Below are 21,227 nucleotides of genomic sequence, written 5' to 3' on the forward strand. Positions count from 1 at the left end.
AAGACAGGTAATTTTAATGAAGGTCCATGTTTGATTTCATCTGTTTTTTTCAAAACGTATCAACATCAGGGTGTTGCCAAATCATTAAGACACATGAAGGCTTATTCTTGTTGTTGATTTTGGCCTAAAATTGCCACATGTGCAAAGGTGACAAAAAGCACTAGCTGGCAAATCGAGGTTTGGCTTTCAAAAGTGCTCCAAGTAGGTCGGATTAGATGAGCTCCTGCCCTCCACGACGACTGCAGTAGTCGCCAAAGACTGAAGTAAGACCTTGATAACAACGTCAGGAGTCACACCTTTCGCTAGCTGTTGGCACTGATACTGTAAAACCTTTATAGGTGGCCGAAGCAGGCAGCCATGTTATCTTTGATAATGTCTCAGAACCAAACAAATGGTCTGCTTGTTTTCAAATCTGGTTTAGCAGCAATGACGAAGCCATTTTTCACCTGCTCCTTTCCAGGAACTGCCCCATTATCATCAGTCTATCACTGCCACCTTCCCATTTAATGATTTTGATTCAAAGAAGGAATAAAACACACTCCTCATTACAAGGTTATTGTTTTTATTTCCCCAATTGTTTTATCAACTACATCCTGAAAGGCATCTGAGGTGAGTGGCAGCGTAAAACGGTTCTTGCCAGACTCACTCAGATCACATCAGGCTAATCTGCAGTCCACTAACCAGATCTCTCAGCATGATCGCAGCAGAAAATCTCCCTGGTGGCAGATTACTGCATCACCTGAGGCCTGACTAATGCACCTGGGATTTCATTTCAATAGAAAAAAAATGACATATCTAAGTAAATGTTAACATAAGATTACATGGCAGCATGTATCAAGCCATGTAACCTGTGAGATTATAATATTACCCTCTTTTTAACATTATGGTTAACAACCTTGCTTGTGAACGACTGAGCCTTTCCAGGATGCTCCTTTCATACCCAATCATGATACTATCACCTGTCACCAATCAACCTGTTTACCTGTGGAATGTTCCAAACAGGTGTTTCTGGAGCGTTCCACAGCTTTCCCAGTCTCTTGTTGCTCCTGTCTCAACTTGTTTGAAAAGTGTTGCTGACATCAAATTCAGAATGAGCATAAATTTAGAAAAATCAATGAAGCTGATGAGGTCAAACAATAAATATATTGTCTTTGTACTGTTTTCATGTCAAAAAAGCATCAGAGTTGTACACGTTAACTGACAACTTATCCTTAAAAGGCAGGTGACATATGACTGACTCTGCAGGTTTCACTGGCAATGAAAGCATTAGGGATTTGTGCAGAATTCATCAGAGCTGCTTCTGTACTGCACAAATATTCCTGCAGCAGAGAAGCAGAGGGTATTAGGCTGCCTATCATATTGTAATCTAGCATTTTATAGCTCCAGAAGGTTTGTGACCTTCATATGTTAGCAGAGAACAGTTCTGGCTCTGCTATTAATAAACTGCAGAAACACTTGCAAATTATTTCTTGCTTATTCTGGTCCAATATAAAGTTTTCACTCTGACACTGTATTTTTACAGAGCGTGGTTCAGTTCAGCTTTTGATATTTGGCCAATTTCATTTTTGTTGTTGTGTAAGCAACATACTGCAGTATTACATATCATATACTGTATATAGGGCAAAAGTATCAGTGTCAGACAGCGAAAGTGTGACACTGTCCTGGCCTAACAGGACACAAGTGTTGTAGAGGACTAATGCGGAAAAACATTCCTGGCACAAACTTTATAATCCATAATCAACAGTAATTATATACGTTGGTGCGAGGTCTGTGCAGCGCTGCTTAGTTAGGCTTAAATACTGCTGAGATTAAAAATAAATCACAAAATCTTATCTGGAATTAGTTTACATAGCCTACATTGTTCTTTTTCCACAGCTACTTGGGCAATACATACTTTTAACATATTTTTTATTTATTTTTTCAACATATTTTATTTTTCTTTTATATAGTTAAATTTCTTTTTGCTTGTATAATATGTACATATATATAGTGTACTTTTTATTTTGTATTTTTTTTTTCCTCAAATGTTCTTTACCTCTGCTGCTATTTTCTTCCCACTGCTATCACATGCTGCTGTAATGCCCAAATTTCCCCGGCTGGGGATAAATAAAGTTTCATCTTATCTTATCTTATCTTATCTTTATTTCCTGCTTATTCTGGTCCAATATGAAGTTTTCACTCTGACACTGTATTTTAACAGAGCGTGGTTCAGTCCAGCTTTTGGTATTTGGCCAATTTCATTTTTGTTATTGTGTAAGCAACTGGACTAAACATACAGTAGTACTACATATCATATACTGTATATAGGGCAAGAGTATCAGTGTCACACAGCTAAGAGAGCTGTGTATAGCTAGTGCAGAGCTGAAACGCTGTGCTGTGGTATCAGTAACCTCATCTCAACTGACTTACTGAGCAACAAAAACACCTCAGAGTGTCTGTGGTTTTGTGTGTTGTATTAAATTAACAGAATAAAATGACAACAGAGGAACATCATGTTCTCAGTGCAGATGGTAAAGAGGAAAAGGGCTGATCAAGGGCGTCCTTACATTATTTACAATTATTCTGATGGCTTGATGTACAGGAAACAGCGACACAGAGAGACTGTGAGTGTGTGTGTATGTCTGAGTGTGTGTGTGTGTGTGTGCGTGTGTGAGTGTTGCTAAGGTGAGTTTGAGGTTAGTTGCGATTCCACAGAGGTGCTGTTGTCAGCAGACCTGACTCTGCTCTGTTCTGGCTGGGAGGTACTACAGACTGCTGCAGTCTACGCATCCACACACACGGACACACACAAACACGTACAAGAGGACATTTTTCACTTTGGCGAGTAACCTACTTCAAACACACACACACACACACACACACACACACACACACACACACACACACACACACACACACACACACACACACACACACACACACGCCAGCCTACGATTCACAGAAACACACAGACAGAATCTTAAGCATCATCTTACATCTCATAAACAGCTCTTCTTGCTGCCTGTGAAACAGTAAACATTTACACTCCTTCATGTCAGAGCCAAGAAACTCTCACACAGCCTCACAACAGATGTTTGCATTCAAATAACACACAACTCAAACACACACCAGGTCAAAGTGTGAAGATTTTTGCATCGATACGGCTCATTTGTTTGTTTCCCGGAATTGCTTTGCACTTTGGACTATAACTGACCGGCGCAGCTCTCCTTCATTCATTTTCCCTTAATCATCCCACAGACATTTGGCCATCTGAGAAAAATGATCTGTTTTATTTAGTTGACTCAACATATCTTCCACAGCCCCTCTCTCTTCCTCCTCAGCCCTCCTTTCAATTAATCTTTCCTCTTGCAGAGTCATGGGGAGCTGATGCAAGATTGCTAATAGCTTGCACTTAAAATGTTTTTGGCACTGCATGAAGACACATATAACTGAGTGATCTATATCAATAAACAATGTGTGTCAGAAGTCTTTACAGTTTCTGCCACCACATCAAATTACAAATATGGAAAAAAAAACAAAAACGTACAAATAGTCTCCAGATAAGGGCTGTAACTAATGATTATTTTCATAATCAATTGATCTGTGGATTATTTTGGGATTTATTGATGAATTATTTAGTCTATGAAATGTCACAACTTCTGAGATGAAAAGGTGGCATCCAACAAGAGTTCAAAACAAGAGATGTTCAGTTTGGTTACATTTAAAAGATAAAACACTGCTCTGCACCTATTCTGATAATCAGTTATTAATTTTTCAAGCAAACATAACAAATATTGTCTGGTTCCAGCTTCAGCTTCTCCTCCTATTTTATATCGTAGTAAATATCTTTGGGTTTTGGACTGTTGGCCAAATGGGACAAGAAATATGAAGATGAAACTGTCATGGGCATGTTGTTGTTTTTTTATATTAATTAGACTTGATTACCCAATTAATAAAAAAATAGCTGATATAGAAAATAACCATTCCTTGCAGCCTTAAATAAATCCTTATATTTTTCTTGATGAACAACTTAACTTGATTTTGCCAGCCAATTTACTGTCAATCAGTAAGTCAACTGTTCGTTTCAGCAATACTCCAGATTTATTGTAAAAGACACAAAGTGCAAATGAAACCCCTTCTCCCTCACCACTTCTCTGACACATACTGAGCAAATATATTTAGAATATAGTTTTCAAATTGATTGCTAATAGCTTCTTAAGGTACTCTGGTACTCAATAATGTTAAGACCATACAGAAGCTGCCAACAACTGCTATTTCCTCCAATTATGAGTGCACCTACTTGCTAAAGGTTTCTGCCCCTCTATGAAGCAAAATGCTGACACATTCTCAGCCAGTGCACCCCCGCCTTGCTTTCTTTACGCTTAGATTGCATAACATAATACCAGCTGCTAAGTAATGCCGTGACCCTTTCCTCTTCATCTTCTCCTGCTCTGTTCCTATTCCTGCAGAAGAAAAGACACAGGCTTCCTCTTCTCTCATTATTCTCATTCATCTCTCCCTGGCAACAAAAAACAATGGACAAGAAACACAATTCAACTCATTTCCCTCCATTCTTCCATTCATGATAAAAAAGGTTTTAAATCACACATTAGGAAGGAAACTGATCCAGTCTTCTAGCTTTCTCCTTTTCATTTCCTTTGTTAATCAACCCACTTCGTAACCCCTTTTCCCTCTCTTTCACTCTCCAGTTATTAATTAAATAATTCATCTATCATCCAATCACATATTTGCTTTCTCCTCTATCCAATCATTCATCCATCCAATCATCTTTTCCAGTCAGACTGGAGGAATTACATAACCCTGATGTTTACCTCTGCAGCAGAATGTCACAGGCCATTCTCATTTTTCCAGCTGTGTTTTCTCTCACTGTGATCTGTCCTTTTTGTTTTGATTTGGGTGTTTTATGTCAGCGGATCCAGCCTGTAGGTGTTTCAGTATGTTGCCGGTTTCTGTCAGTATCACTGCTGTGTCTCTTCTTCCTCTTCTCCTTCTTCTTCTTCTTCTTCTTCTTCTGCCCAGTGTGGTCAGCAAGCTAACACGTATGTTATCAAAGTCCAGTCTGTTTTATTATTTTTCAAATCCTGCAGGGGAGTCAGCTTGACTTTTAACCACACGCAGCACGATTTCTGTCTCTCCCCTCTTTTTGCCTGTTAAGCACTTGACACATCTCCTGTAGGAGCAGTATCCAGCTGTTAAGCTTGTTCTGTCTGAACTCTCAGTCTCTCCTCCCTTCAGATTTCTTCTCTTTCAGTATCGGCTGGGTCTGCAGGTCGGCCTTGTATCCAGTGGGAAGGTTATCCCAGTTGAGCACTTTGAGGTGCCAGCGTCAGTACCAGCAGGTCTAGCAGCAGAGCCAGGGTATCGCCTGGGTGCATTCTGTGGCGTCCTCTGAACCGGTGTGTGTCTGTGTTCTCCAGTGAGTGTGTGTGTTATTGAGTGAGGTTGTCTCTGTCTGCACTCTGTCTGTAAAAGTGCTGCAGTAAACATCCAGAGCTCTACTCAAATATACCAGCTTCTGATGTAACCAGGCAACAACTCCAGGAGGACCAATGGGATGGGAGGGGCTGACGCTGGGAGCCTATTGTAAAGCGGGAAGGAGTTCTGCGGGCCAATCACGAGGCAGAAAGTGGGAGGGGTGGTTGATTTTTTGGTCCACTCAGTGGTGACTATAACTCAGCAGTTATTACAGCCAGCCCAGTGGGCTGTGTAATTGCGCACACACACACACACACACACACACACACACACACACAAGCATAACTGTACACACAAGATGCATATAATCACAGACACCTGAGTGTTTTATATCAGGGTCTATGAGCGTGTCATGATGGCAGCCCTTCATCAGCCTCTCAGACAACCATTGGCATTACTACATTAAACAAATGACCGAATGGACATACAATTGAGCCGATCATAAAGAGAGAGAAAGAGGGGGAGCCCACAGAGGAGGAGACAGCAGAGAAAAGGAGGGAGATTAAAGTGTTTCAAATGTGCATTTCAGTTACATCTGAGGGAACACTGTATGTGTGTCGACGTTGTGCAACACTGATAATCATGACTGGATCAAAACACTCACAGGGAAACTGGGTTAGTTCCTACTGTCCTCATAATGTTTCTGCATGTCAGCCTGCATGTTTCCAATAGGATGAGACTTCAGATCGACTTCTTTCAAATCAAAGTAAGAGGCGACATCAGACTGGAGATTATACGAGCTTTTACCGAGCCCTAGAAAGCCAAGGAGAGCAAAAAGGGGTTTGATCTACCATTTGATTGTTTCCTGACTGAGGTTGATCTGAACTGTGGTTGTGTGACGAAGAATATCAACAGAATAATCGAAGAAAGATGAGTTATTCCAATCTAAACCAAATCAACCTTTTCACTCTGTGTTACCAGCTGCTTCGAAAGAGGCTACTACACCGTTTTGCTTGGACCAGCACAAAATAAGTCTGTTTTATGAGAAACATTATAACATAATGCAATTTTAAGATGCAAGCCATGGCTTTCAGAGATGTTCGGCATTTCACTGCGGGACAACGATGAACAAGATTTATTAAGTTAAAGTGTCATCCACCCTTAGTGGCATGGTGCCCACTAAACAACCAATTCTGAAACAAGTCAAGACATCATGTTGAAACAAGGCCTGAATAGTGAACACACATTTCAAATGGATCTATACAAAAGTAAAACAACGATAGTGGCTTTTGCTCCCAGTAAGATCTACTGGCATTTCTATGACTACGCTCACAAAGCTACAGTTTTGTGTAATCTACAAACACAGAGCTACTTTAAATTCTTTGTTCATTGTTTGCCTGATCACGAGCCATGGCGGGAGCAAGATATAATGTGCTGCTGTGTCTTTGAAAGATCAAACCGTGAGGTACTTCAGATAAAAACCTCCACATAATGTGTTGTTATGGTGTTGATATGTTATATCTATAATAGAACACAGTAGTGTCTCAGAACACTGATATTTTCTACGGCTTTCTATGACAAAGCTGAAGCCCACAAAAGTAAAAACAATTCCTGGTTTCTAAGTAAGTGATAATACACGAGGAGGTGTCCCGACATACAATACAGTTTATCTGTATACAGCTCAACCCATGTTAGGTCTGTTTTACACTTAAGAGTTTGCTTTGTGAACAAGAACTGATGCAACAATAGCTGAAATGATTAGTTGATTAATCCATTCGACAGCAAACAGTTTTGATCACTGATTTATTGTTTGGTCTTTTGCAAGTTCCAGTGACTACCACATGAAGATTTGCTGCTTTTATATATTTCATAGCATAGCAAATTAAATATTTTTGGGCTGGTGATTACACATTATAAGCAATATGAAGGCTTCAAGTTGGGCTCTGGGATCTTGTGATGGATATCTCTTACAAAAAACAATTGACACAAAACATTAGTTGCAGCTCTAGTTTCTATAGACGCCCTGCTTATGCACTAATTTGTGACAGGATGACTGGATACATGAGGTGTCGTGCTGATCGTTTTTTAAACCTGCCAACCAACAAGTGTCTTTCATGACCATGGTACATGACGAAATGTGATGCAAGAGAAACAAATAAGTGAAAGCAACTCAGTAGAATACACTGTGGGACCATGTGTGTCTGAAAGAGACTACTCCAACAGTCCCAAACTCCCTCAAAGAGCTTAATTTTAAATTCTGTTTTTAGTCTGAGACGGTTTAAAATCTACGAATCTCCAGAAATTCCTCAAGGAAATAAAGAGAAGACAAGAGAGAATAAATGTTATTCAACTTTTGTTATGAATTATTAACTAGATTTGGTAAGTTTGGCGTCAATTTGTGCTTCTCTGGTATTATTCTTGGCAAACTCTAATCTCAAACTTCAACTTTATCATCCGTGACTAACACAAAGCAACTCCAGTGGCAACGTGTTGACACAGAGAGGCATCAGCAGCAGCATGTGGTGTGACAATCAAAATAACCCTTTTTCCATGATGATTTATGAACGTGAGCGCTCCTTAGAAAGCCAGATAGGATGGCTGTACCAGAACTGTGGGTGAGAACTGATAGCACACATGCTGAGTGGTGCTATCTAGGTCAGTTAGCGTATCATATTACACATTGTGCCCAGTGCTGGCGCCCAGGCCTCGACACAATCGAGAAGTGAAGTGTGAGGAAAGCAGGGAAAGGAGGGCATGAAGTAAGACAAACTGAAGGAAAGAAAGAAAAAGACTTCTTTTTCAACAGAAATCACTGACCAGTACAATTATTGACTACTTTATCCCTACTATATACCTTATTACACACCCGTGCTATAAAGTAAACAGGGACTGTTTTAAAAACTCTGTGAAGGTGTGTTCAGGCACACAGCAAAAAAAAAAAAGAATTTTTAATATGAGATTGAACCAATATCCCATTATCCTCTCAGCTATTATGTGGGCTTCACACGAGTTTGCTTAAATTTCAGAAAATGTTTCATATTTAAATCCTACATTTGTGTGCACAAAACTACTTCCACTAAAACAGAATTTCAATTGAGCAACTTAGGTGAATGTCAAGGGTATTTAGGGCGATTATTGGGATCAAATAAATTAGAATTCCTTCATGTCCTTCAGTGTACAGCTTTTCACATTTTTTAATATTCTGGTCAGACAATAATAAACCCAACCATAGTTGGTCTACCAGTTTGTGTGCCAATCTTACGTCCTTTGGTGGATATGATCTATGAGAGATGTCAAAACACCAAAAGCACACAGCTGGTACTCCTGCACTGACCTATGTACTGTATTTATGTGTATGTATGGGACATTAAGATACATTCAGCATGCACTTGTCATGGACAGAGTATGTACAGTATGTGATGGGGCACTGTTTAGCTGTCTTAAATCACAACACTAAAGAAAACCCAAACAGAGAATAGGCTCAACACTAAAACACATACTGTCTGATCAGTAACGTGAATTGTGTCACCACAGAACCAAGAAAGTGTTAGAAAGCCGAGGAAAGACTGAACTGTGAAATACGCATTTTAGCACAAAAGGCGACACAGATGAGTTCCCTCCTTCAGAGAAAAAGACAAGTCAGAATGCAACAATAAAGGCCGTTTGCATCTCTTGTTCACTTAGAGGTCAAAGCTGAAACTGATTCAACACTGAGTACAGGTGGTGAATCTTCTGCTCTCTCCACAGAAATCAATCAATCCATTTTTCTGCTAATCATCTCTACAGAGACTAGAAGTCTCTAAAACTGAGCAATTTTTGGGCTGTCTGAGATGAAAGCTGGCAATTGTGGGAGTAACGTGGTAAAATCTTTTTTTCATCACTCCAGCAGAGTGGTCCTAGTGCTCCAATGGCAGATCTGAAGTTTTGGCTATCAAACGCAACATGAAATGAAGGCTGGTGTAACATTTTGTGAGTGATTTTTGAATAAACTTAGGGGGATGGCGTGAGCTGGTGCCTCCGCTCTCATTTACATTTTACTACATCGTAGCGTTACAATTCCCCTTCATTCATTAATTACACAATCTGAGATGCCATATGACATGTTGTACAGTCTGATATCGATTTCTATAAACTTGTACAGGACAAGTCACGACATGGAATAAACTTACATGATTGTTTTTGCTGCACGGGCTAAAGGCTTCTTTATAAACTTTGCAGGGATTCTCTGCCTGCGTGTGCATGAATCATCAGGTGAGAAAAGCAAAAGCACTTGACCTAGAAGAGCGGAGTGTTCATATATTTGCATCTGTAGTTGCTTTGTGTGGATGTAGGTACGCACATTGTTGACACAAACAGAAAGAACGGAGCTCTCCAGCACGCCGTAGTGTCACACTGGGATATAAATAATTTCCACCGCCACATAAAAATAAGAGGAAGAAAATGACACGAGGGGATTCAAAGAGAAGGCCTTTAAGAAGTACAAGATTGGTTATCTGCAACATGAGACGGTGCATGCGTCAGCCATGCTGGGATGGTTGTAACTGCGAGGAATGACTAGCGAGAGGGAAGGCAGGGGGGCTCTAACTCGAGGACAACGCTGAAGACAAGTGTTTTATAATGTGTTTAAATGCTATCTTCTGTGTTGACCTTTTCCCTCCTGAGGTCTGAAACTGCATTTTCCCTCAGACTTAAAATCAATAAATCGTTCCCAAGTAGGGACGCTTTCCAATTCTCCCACCCTCTCCCTGCTCCCTCACGACCTTCTCTGCCCTCTGATTCTCCGCTCCTTCCATTAATCCCTCCCTCCCTCCCCTTTCCTCCACTTCTCCTCACCGTGCCCAGGAGTTCATCCCAAGAGCCCTCTTCCTCAGCCTGCCAGGATATTTTAGTGGCCTCATGAAAAATACTTTCCACAGAGAGACACAGAGACGAGGACATAAGACGAGAGGAGGAAGGAGGGAAGTAGTGACGGGGGAAGAGAGATCAGAAGAGAAATACCAGGGATTATATATAGATCTGAAATGAGCAGAGGCTGTCAGCATTTAAGGTGTGTGTGTGAGTGTGTGTGTTGGCTGTCAGAGTCTATTAAGAGAGCACCGCAACAGCCACAGAGGACAGACTTCCCTGTCTGTCAAGTGCGGGACAAACAACTCAACCACAGTTAATGTTGAGTCACTAGATGGGAACTTTCTCTCTTTTTCAGTGCTGTCACAACCAGTTATGTGTCAAAGAATAACTGATGTACACATGGAGCAGCGAGCTATTCTCCAAACAGAGATAAATCAAGTCGATTCGAGTAAAACGTGCATACAGTATGTATACTGACTCATCAACAGTGTCATGACAGTACTTAAGGTTATGTTTACTTTACTGAAATCTGAGACAATGTAAGTGGGGAAAAAACAAGTAGGAACAAACTGAAAGATAGACGACAAATCAATCGTAACAAACCTCAAAGATAAAAACATTTAAGACCAAAACGACGCCTCCCAAATGCTTTCCAAGACAAGTGCTTTCCATTTAAAGTCACAATCACACATTCTTCAAATTCTTGAAACTGTGGGTTTGGGAAATATTTCATAAACTAAAAGGATGTGAAAGGGAGCTTATCTTATCTTAACATGACCAGAGCTGAAACAGATGAATTAATCAATTAATTGACTGACAGAAGATTATGAGTACAATTTTTCCACTAACATTGCTTTATAAAATATGAAAAGCATGTATACTCTTTAATTTTGAGTAATTAAAATACTTGTTGGACTCAAAAGAAGTCAGAACTTGTTATTTTTAGCAGTTTAAACAGATGTATCTCTAAAGCTCTGGGTCTATTTTATTTAAATGGCTTCGTAGTGTAGACTGCTGAATAGAGGGTCTACAGATAAAGCATTAACCCCCCCAGAGCAGACACCGAGGTCAGACAAGGTCACAGGGGATGATGGCTGCAGGCTAGCCACACAGGAGACTTAGAGATAAAAACAGTCTGGCCAGCATTGTTTACTTTATATAATTTGCTAAGTCTTCATCAGCAATGATTAAAGCGTTGAGTGCACTCTGAGTACCAACGGACAACAGCTGCAACCTGAAGCCTAACTCCAGTAAAACACACACAAACACACACAGAGGAATCCTTCTGTGTTGCCCCGCAAGCACTGTATTAACTACTAAACCATTTACATGCCAAAGATGGAGACACACTTGCACAGATGACACACAGGCTGAACTTTGCTGTTATCCATGACCTTATGTATCATAACACAGACTGCTGAACCCTGACACAATGGGCTTAAAATGGGACAACAGCATCCTGACAGCCTGTTCTAAATGTCCACATGCTGACTTGATCCAGTGAAGACAACTATGGGGGATGTGTGTATGTCTTTGTGTGTTACAGTGAATAAGAAAGAGATATAACGCATGTGCCGTATGGTCTGAGTCATGTGAGTCATGAGTGTGTATCGTGTAAGAAACTGTGTGTGTGTGTGTGTGTGTGTGTGTGTGTGTGTGTGTGCATGGATTATGGATTACTGTCTGTAATCATCTTAAAGGCCAGTAGGACAAGGCTAGCAGCATGACCCTGACACACACATGCGCACACACACACACTCACACAGACCACAGAGTGCTGTAAAGATCACACAGGACTGATTTATTGTCCTGCGCTGCTTAACAACTTTGCCTTTATCGAACCGCTAGCAAGCTACTGAGCGACTAGGGTTATGCAGTGCACGCAGTGCGGAGTGAGCGCAGGTTTAACAAAATTCGACCATGAGTCACGAAGCAAAACATCAAGATGTTATTCAAACTTGTTTGTGTATGATGATATAAAATTGACTTTCCTGGATAGAAAATAAACTGATGCAGATTAGTTCTCTGAGGAGAAGAGTAGAGGTGGTTCAAGTTTTTCACATAAAAACTCAGTAAACTGAGAAATAACACGCCTTGTTACAATATAAATGACAGCTATCTCGATTCAGTCTGAACACCTTAAGGCAGGCATGTCCAAACTATCCCATAAAGGGCATGTGGCTGCAGGTTTTCATTCCAACCAAGGAGGAGCACACCAGGCTGGACTCATTTAATCAGCTGATCCCAATCTTCAGCTGATAATCAGGTGACCTCCTGATTGGTTAGAACAAAAACTTTCAGCCACAAGGCCCTTGATGGAATAGTTTGGACATGGCTGCCTTAAGGTGAATACACACCGCCAGCAAAGCATTGGCTGCATTTGGCCCTAAAGTTTGAGACACTTCACTTCTCACTATCATATCATTCAATTCAACTGCCGAAGCTTTCAGGGAAGCACTTTGCAACTTTGATTTTGAAGTGCTCTATAAATAAACCTTTATTTACTCCCTCACTTCCTTTGTGTTCTGTTCTGAGTTTTATTGGCACAGCACAACCCTGATGAAGACTTAGTCAAAATACTCTGAACTGAAGACATAATAAAATGACTAGCTGTAATACAAACAAACATTAGCAGGATGACGAAAGCTGTGCTTCCTGTAGCAAGATATATTTTTGAGTGTGTGTGTTCCTTGGTCTGCTCTCCCATTAAACAAAAAATGTGAGTCAATCTTCCCAGATTTATAATAAGCATTATCATCTCTTCCGTGCACTACGAACTGATACGACCTCTCTGTTCACTTTAGATCTGTGGGTGTTGTGCTCAGTAATCAACTTAAAAGAGATCAGCAGATCAGAAGAACCTGAGGAGATCTGCATGTTCCTTCAGGGGGATTGAACTCTGGTCCTTCGGTCTGGAGGGAGACTCATTAACTTGTGTACGTGAGTGTCTCCATGTGTGCGTCAGACCTTCGACTTGTAGTTGGTTAGCAGCTACAGAGCATCAACAGGTCAAAACGTTAGCTCTGCATCTTTTAGTGCGACCGAATGGAAACTGCTAACTAAGATGTTGTCAGACTGCCAAGCGTTGCTGTCACTACCTCCCAGCACCGCCTCAAGATCAGTCTTGAAACTTGACAAAACACCAACAAATAGAAGCTTAATATTTCATGGGGTGAGGTGTTGCTGGTCAACAAACTTATGAGGGCTGCACAGATTTAAAGTCTTCAAAATTTCCAACGATACAAGCAGTACCAAGAAAACAGTGTAACCCTACCCACTAGCCTGACCTCTCCTGTGCCAAGAAACGCCAATCTGAAATCAGTTTTAATTGTTGACCATTAGCCAGGAACAAATGTCTAAAAATAAGCAATTTCCTTTAATCATTTAGTTATTTTGCTTTGACTTTATGATACTCGAAGGTGAAAAGTTTTGTTGCCACAGCCCTGAGCAAAATTACTGAAAAACACAAAAAACAAATGACCAAAACTCATCATTAAGAAAAACACTGTAGGAAAAATCCTGACAAGTTAACAGATGTCCACAAGAAAGTGCTGGGATCTTATCGTAATGTACAGTAAGTTCATGATAGGACAAACAAAAGCTGTGTAAATCAGACCGACACAAGCGGATGATAGAGGGACCACATCTGATGGATGGCCTGATGGACTACTGGCGGATTTGTAACTGCAAAGTCCTGGTTTATAAATGCAGTCTAGTCTGGGACTTCTGTTAGATATCATTCCTCCTCTTATATAACAAGACAGTTGAGAGTAGTCATGTCTCACCTGGCTGCGGGGCTGTCATCAGTGTGTGTGTGCTGTGGTGAGTCGGAGGAGGCGGGACCCTCCTCCCCGTCCTGAGGCAGCTCTTCACATTCTGCCTCACACCTCTCATCATCCAACAGCTCTGTGATCTGAAGGCAGACAGGAAAGGACACAAAAGGTTAGCATCCAAAAATGATCCATTTCTTGAGATGAAAAATTACATGACGACATTGTTAATTGTAGGACTAAAGGTACAGTTACCACACATGGATTTCTCTTGGGATACTTCATCTGAAATTATTACTTATTGACAGTTTGTGATTTATTTACTCAAGGATAACGTGATTAACGTTAATATGCTCACATGAAAACAAAACCAATATTGTGGAACAATAATGACTTTAATTATCAAATAAATAAAAACAAAAATCCTATATTCTCTGCACTCACTCTGATGCCAAAAGTAATTAAAAAATCTATGCAAGTTAAAAAAATAGATATCTTTAATGCTCGAGGTAAAAGGAGCAGAGGCAGCTAATGACACTGGCATTTGACAGCCTCAGGACAGAGGTCAGAGCAGAGCATAATAGTTCCTGTTCCTGGTCTATTGTCCCAAGTGTAAGATGGGCAAATCACATTAACCAAAGGTCACAGAAAAGATATATTTAATTAATTTGGAACCAAAGTTCTAAGATCCATTATGACCTTCTGAAAGTATGTGCACATGCATTAAGGTTTGTTATGTAACACATCTAAGTATAGATGAAGCTAATGAGTGACACAGATACAGCAGTAAGCAGAGAGATACAAACAGAGTGAAGAAATGGGGGGGGGGGGGGGTGTTTAAGTAGGGCTAAGTGAAATATCATTTTCATGTTGACTGAGCAATGTATCCATGCCTGACAGTCACATCGCAGAGGGAACAACAAAGCCAAGTGAGCTCAGAGACACGCTAACGAACCGATTCCACTGCTCTGCATTACATGAAAACTAGAGAAGAATTTATTAAACAACCAATATTTAGCCTGATTTAAATGCATGTTGGTTACTATCACAATCACTCACATTGTACTCATTCTCAGGAGGAGGAAAAACAAACTACCAAGTGTCCCATTTCTGCATCTACAGTAACTTTCTTTTGTGGAGGAACAACAATGAAAGAAAACATAATTTTTGGTAGAAAAGTTGCAATACTATGTTTTTTTCTCTTTCTTTACAACTGAAGCTATAACAGTTACAACATCCCTAGATCTAGAGAAATTATGCGTATTAAGTAAATTTAACACAAAACAAGAAATGAACATTACTATGTCAATTTTTTTCAAGGTCCGCCATAGTTTAAAGGAAGAGGGAGTGAGGAAGACAGGAGAAAGGTGCAGAGAGCTAAAGGGAAGAGAAGGAGGGAGTGATAGAGAGCAGGGTGTAATGAATCTGACAGGGAACGAGAGACGGAAGACGGGAGGGAGGAAAAAGGGGAGGGAGGTAGATGCCGAGGAGAAAAAGGGAGGGTAATAAATATGTAGACAGAAATAACTCATCATAATACAGACATCTGACAACATGTGAGCAAGAGAGACAAGCAGAAATCCTTGGAACATGCTTTACCAATGATAAACAGCTGTTTCCTCCCTCTTGCATTGATTTTTACAGTAATATGCAATTTTTCTAAATAACTGTCATATTTGCTCCGTCACATCATTCGTTATACGACGATCACAAAAGCTTTGTCGTGTGCTGAGCATCAGTTAAAACTTAACTGGGAAAAACCCTGACAGGAACCTGGGTTAAAAGGTCGTGAACCAGATTTGTCATCATGAGACTTTCTTTCGCCTCCGTTTGTCCTCCTTTCCATTCTCTTTCCTCCTTCGCTCTTCTCAACAGCAACCCCATCTGCTGCTGTCACTGTGTCGTTGCTACGGCAACACCTCTGTTCCAAGAGCTCTGATTGGCTGTTAGAGAATTCTTGCATCGTCACATGTGCAGATCGGGGAGGATGACTCACGACACTCCTCTCTCTCTCTTTGTGTGTGTCTGTGTGTCTCTGTGTGTGTGTGTGTGTGTGTGTCTGTGTGTGTCATATGATGTTATAATGTAAAGATAAGGTAAAATCCTACAATTAAACAGCTTCAGCCCCATTTCATCTTTTCTTTATGACCAAAAAATTTAAGACCTTTTCAAATTCAACTTAGCAGTGAAAATGTTCTTTGTGTTGGCGTGCAGCTAAGCGGAGACGCCCTGTGATGTGCATCTCCGTGTGTAGGTGTCTGTAAAATGTTAACTAAATGTCTAAGTGGTGTGAAAAGCTGAGAAATAACGATTTATCACCACACCCTCTCACTCCAGTGCGCCGTGTGCATATGAACAAAGAAACAAAAAAAAAACCCCACGTCCACTCTGATGCTGCCTTATTGTACTTGAGCAAAAAGCCAACTGCAGCTAAATACCTCAATTTATCTTAAAACTCTCCCTGTAATGCATCTGTGATCAGCCGCCTGAGTAAGTCACCGACTGTCAGAGGTAAAAAGGGCTGCCATAGGAGCAACGGCAGCAATAACTCATATGCACCGCTTCAGTTTTGACTTATTATAACTTCAGCCTTATATATACACTTCATACAATTCATTGTTGAGTAGTAATATCTTAGTTTGAGATATCCAAAAATATATAATTAAGATATCTTAAATGTGTTGAATTAAAAATACCTTTAGTTAAATACACTCGACAGAACTACATTGAAGATATCCTGAATTCGAGTTTTGTCATATTAAAATGTTGATATCTAGTATGTTGATACTTAGAAATAAATCATCTTGGGGCATAGGGGCAAGCAGAGCAGTGGTTTTAGGCGAGCATCATAATCCCATCATCCAATCCATCATCCCCGGTTCAACGTCTCATCTGAAGCTGAGCAACACACAATTATGTAGAAGAAAGTATAGGACAAACAGCTGCGCATAAGACTGCTGCAGCACATCAAACAGAGCAGTGGAAAAACAGTCATTAAACAAACAGCTTCCTGCTATCACCGTCCAGATCTAAAATCGCTCCTGATTTCATAGGCAGAATAAAACTTTTCAGTAGGACCTAAGTGACCCTGATTCAAAGTCTAATCTGCATTATCATCATGTAAAATTCATTCAAAGCTATTCACTAGAATTATTAATGAACATCACCATGAATATAACCTTGGATTAAATACATCAGCTGCTGAAAGCATATTCTATCAAGGTCGCCGTCAGTGATGTGGAAAAACGTCTGGATATCCTGTAAAAATAGAAGTCCCCCTGTGTATACCGGTTAAAATGCGGTTGACATAACAATGAAACCTGAATGTGCAGTACAACTGTCCTCTGGGCCACAGGCTTTCATTCATGGTGTGAACGATGTCGTGAATGTGATCAAGGATCTGCTGAGTAAGTTATCAGAAAGCTTCTGAGGTGATGTAACAATATTAGAGGATAAGAGTCGTTAAATCCCCTGTCAGGATGACCTGGAATGGTCATTCATAGAGCTGGAAATATTATCCCCTTATTTAAGACTGTGGAAAATGTTAATCATGTTAACTCACAAATCAGAGTTTAAAAAAGGGAGTAGCTGTGCGCGTTTCCTTGTGTTATGTAGGCTTTTGATACACAAGTGCGTCTCTGTATGGTGCGAGTGTGTGCCCGAGTGGGTGAAACGACAAGAATGAGAGCGCCCTGGAACAAAAGGTCTTGAACTTGGCCCCGGTTTAGCGGTGCGGTCCAGGTTTTCTCAGTGGAAAACAGAGAAAACAACAAGCCTCACTGACATCACTAGTTGAACTGTTAGTGGGCCAAGAACACAGAACAATGACACTGACTGGGACTGACATTACAAGTCTCAAACTGTGGCCTACATCGGAGGCTTTTGTGTGCCACTTTTCATCCTGATGTTAGGTACACACCAAGACGGTGGATACACTGAACCTCCATACAAAATGTGTTTCACTGGTTTCACCATGTTTGACACTGAGAAAAATATCAAGAAGATTAACAGCTTTTTTCTTATTTGAAAAAAAATTGAGAGGTGTTTGAGATTTCTCCAGCTGTGGAGAAGATGCTGAATGGTCAGGCAGATTTTGTTCTAGGGTATTCGAGTTGGCTTACGGTTTTTCTTTTAATGATTTCAACCTTTCATGTGAAAATCTAATATTTATGGATTTTTCTTTTTGATTTTTTATACTATTTGCTGCTAGTTTCTTTTCCCTTTTGAAGAAAACTGCATGGGAATGATCTGAGTGCAGGGTTTCATTTTGTATTTCCTTTGTTGTTTACAGTAGATTAGAAACACAAGTTTTCAGCCTTGGCGTTGGTTATATGGTTCATTTCTGTGAACAAGGGGAAAATACCAGAAAATGTTGATAGATGGGTCCTGAGACATGTCCGGTCTGATGCAGTAAAGTTGACCTACAGTAGTTTTGTCAACACAACTGTCTGTCACAATCTAATCACTGCTTGCACTGCTGCTCTAATTCACAGATTTTTTTTTACAGTACCTGTATGGATGGGATTTTTTTGAAAATGAAGGAGGAAAGAAGCCTGTTTCAAAAAGTGCCTGTGCATGTGTAGACAAGGCACAAGTTTGTGCGATGAAGGAATGTCACTTCAAATGGTTGATGAGAACAACGAGTTAAACTGAAATAAAACCTGACAACAAATACAGATTAAGGCTTTAAACACACAAATGCACAGTGGATAAAAACACGCGACGCTCATCAATGAAAGAATAATCTGCTCTCACATTCGCCTGTCAGATATCTAAACCTTGGGGGAGATCACATTTGAAACCATTTTAAATACACATTTTAGCATTCGAGTGGCAGAATTTGAGCACTGAAAAAAGCTCTTAGCGTCGAGGTCTAAACTGTTGTGTTTCTTCTCTCAGTGTGCTCCGGCTCATTCTGTGTGGCCGCACTGTTCACTTCCAGCAGTACCGCTGGAGATGAGCCCTCTGGCCTAACGTTCCTGCAGTGAGTGGGCTGTGTGATCCATCTCTCATCCTTACCTCCAAATGTGTTAGAAACTGATTTACAGACATTCATATTCTCTCGGACTACTCATGAGATGCTGTCAAAGTAAATAAATCAACAGCACGGCTTGTTTATTTCTAAACATTTGATGGGAAAAACTGTCAACATGTGTGCGGGTGTGTGTTCATATTACATGTCCCCTTAGAGAGGTATCTTACATCCCCCTGACTGTCCAAGTAGGCCATCACCTCCTCTTTAAATAACTCCATGTCCCAACTGAAATAGGTTATTGCTCAACAGCTTATCACAATGTCTCAGGATCATATAAGTGTATATGACCCAACCTATATACTGCAGGTTGCTCCATGCTGCTAAACATCGTGACAACCTCTGGTATTTACAACATTACTCCAGTGACCCAGGTCTAATTAATGTCCATAGTCCAGGATACAGCTATACATTCGCTGTGGCATCTGGAACGTGGCTTTGCTCCAGAAACACTTGACTAAGTCGGCAGAGACAAAGTAACAGGACACATCCTGATTCATTTATCTCCGACATTTAAACTAACAGGGCTGGAAAAATAAGCCATTAAGAGACTAATTAATTAAGTAGACAGACAACAGACAGTCTGACCAACACTGCGTCAGCAGCAGGCAGTCGCCACTGAAGCCTTTTAAAACAGGGTATACGTAACATTGCTGGCTTTTTTTATTGCATTTACGCTTATTTTTACTGCATGTTTGTTTATTTTATTCTACTATCTTCATTTTATTTTATTATCTTTTTTATTATCTTGTTTCTAACAATCTTGAATGTTGAATCTTCAGTTATCTGTTAAAGTGACAGCTGTGCCATTCAGACATGGGTGGCAATTAAGTTAATGTTCCCTGTGGCTTTATTCAGACATTATGTATTTGACTGCTGTGCCTTCTTTCTTTTGTCCTCATTTATAAAGCACTTGGTAACGGTTTTTAAACATGCTATATAAATGTAATTATTATCATCATTATCATTATTATTATTATTACACAGTATGATCTTTGATTTGCATGTAAAGCCGTTTGGGGGATATTCACAGTATCGTCCATGCAGTTGGTATGAATAAGAATCCAAAACATACGGTCCGGCTTTGATTATGATTTTGTCCTGTAATATAATGGGGGGGGGGGGGGGCACGTGGCCTGGTATTCAGTGGCAAAATTAAAGTCTACAAGCCACTTTTTTTCTCTACAGCAAAGCAAACCGTAACCCCGAAAGCACAGAGACACAAGCTTATTAAGATGGGACTGCTTAGTTTTCATGTTGCCATGAGTCAAAACAGAACATGTTGCTTTCTAACGCCACAGGATGCAATGCGGTTGAGCACAACCACTATGTTCTATACTTTGTCTGCATGCTAAGAAACATATACATTCTACAGTAAAAGACATGGACAAACTAGATGATGAAATTTCATATTCTCATCAAAAACAAATAAGTGAAGACTTTAATCATTTCTCATACTCTGTCCAGATATGCTGGCACCACAAAGCTTCTTCAAACACTGAACCAAAACAAACACAGCAACTGGTTTCCTCATAGCAACAACAAGCCTCGACACAGCCTCGCTCTCACCTAAATAACAATTCAACTGACTCCAGTTTTGCCAACAAACAAGCCAAAATCCATCTTCGCATGTCTCAATGTTAGATCCATGCCAGCCTCATTATGCTTCAAAATCAATCACAAACATGCTGTGACACAACAACTGTCCTCTTCTTCCTCACCCACTCCATCTTCCATCCATCTTTTACAGTGTCGCTACAAATCTTAAAATTTGCACTGTCTATTATATATGTAGTTTATTTGAATTGTTCTAACTAACCTCTGTGAGGCATTCTGAACTTATTCTAATGTCTGATGCCGTCAACTCAAAGCATCAAGTGTGTGTGTTTCCTGTATGAAAGCAGGTGTGTGTGTGTGTGTGTGTGTATGTGTGGGAGCTAATCCCCTTCATGAGGGTTTGTTCGCACAGACAGCCATCCCCAGCGTAGTGCAGGGGCTGGAGGTGTGAGCTGCATGGTTACATCATCACCAGCTTCTTTTCTTATCCTTCCCCTCCCTCGCCATCTCTCCCTCACTTCATTTCTTTCCTCGTCTTCTCTCTCTCTGCACTCTCACCATTTCTCCCCCATCTTCCTGGCTTCTTTTTCTCCCTCTACTTCTCT

General features: G+C 40.4%; 1 protein-coding gene across 4 annotated transcripts in view; it reads right to left on the minus strand.

Moving 5' to 3' along the window:
- Positions 1-21,227, minus strand: part of fam13b (family with sequence similarity 13 member B) — a 74,705-nt gene that overhangs the window by 21,095 nt on the left and 32,383 nt on the right. For all 4 annotated transcript variants that reach the window (XM_041943474.1, XM_041943475.1, XM_041943476.1 and 1 more), the window contains exon 7: positions 14,049-14,176. In XM_041943474.1, coding sequence (XP_041799408.1) covers positions 14,049-14,176 — 128 coding nt within the window. The remainder of the gene's footprint in view (positions 1-14,048; positions 14,177-21,227) is intronic.

The sequence above is a fragment of the Chelmon rostratus genome, chromosome 9, assembly GCF_017976325.1.
Source record: "Chelmon rostratus isolate fCheRos1 chromosome 9, fCheRos1.pri, whole genome shotgun sequence".
Classification (NCBI taxonomy): domain Eukaryota; kingdom Metazoa; phylum Chordata; class Actinopteri; order Chaetodontiformes; family Chaetodontidae; genus Chelmon; species Chelmon rostratus.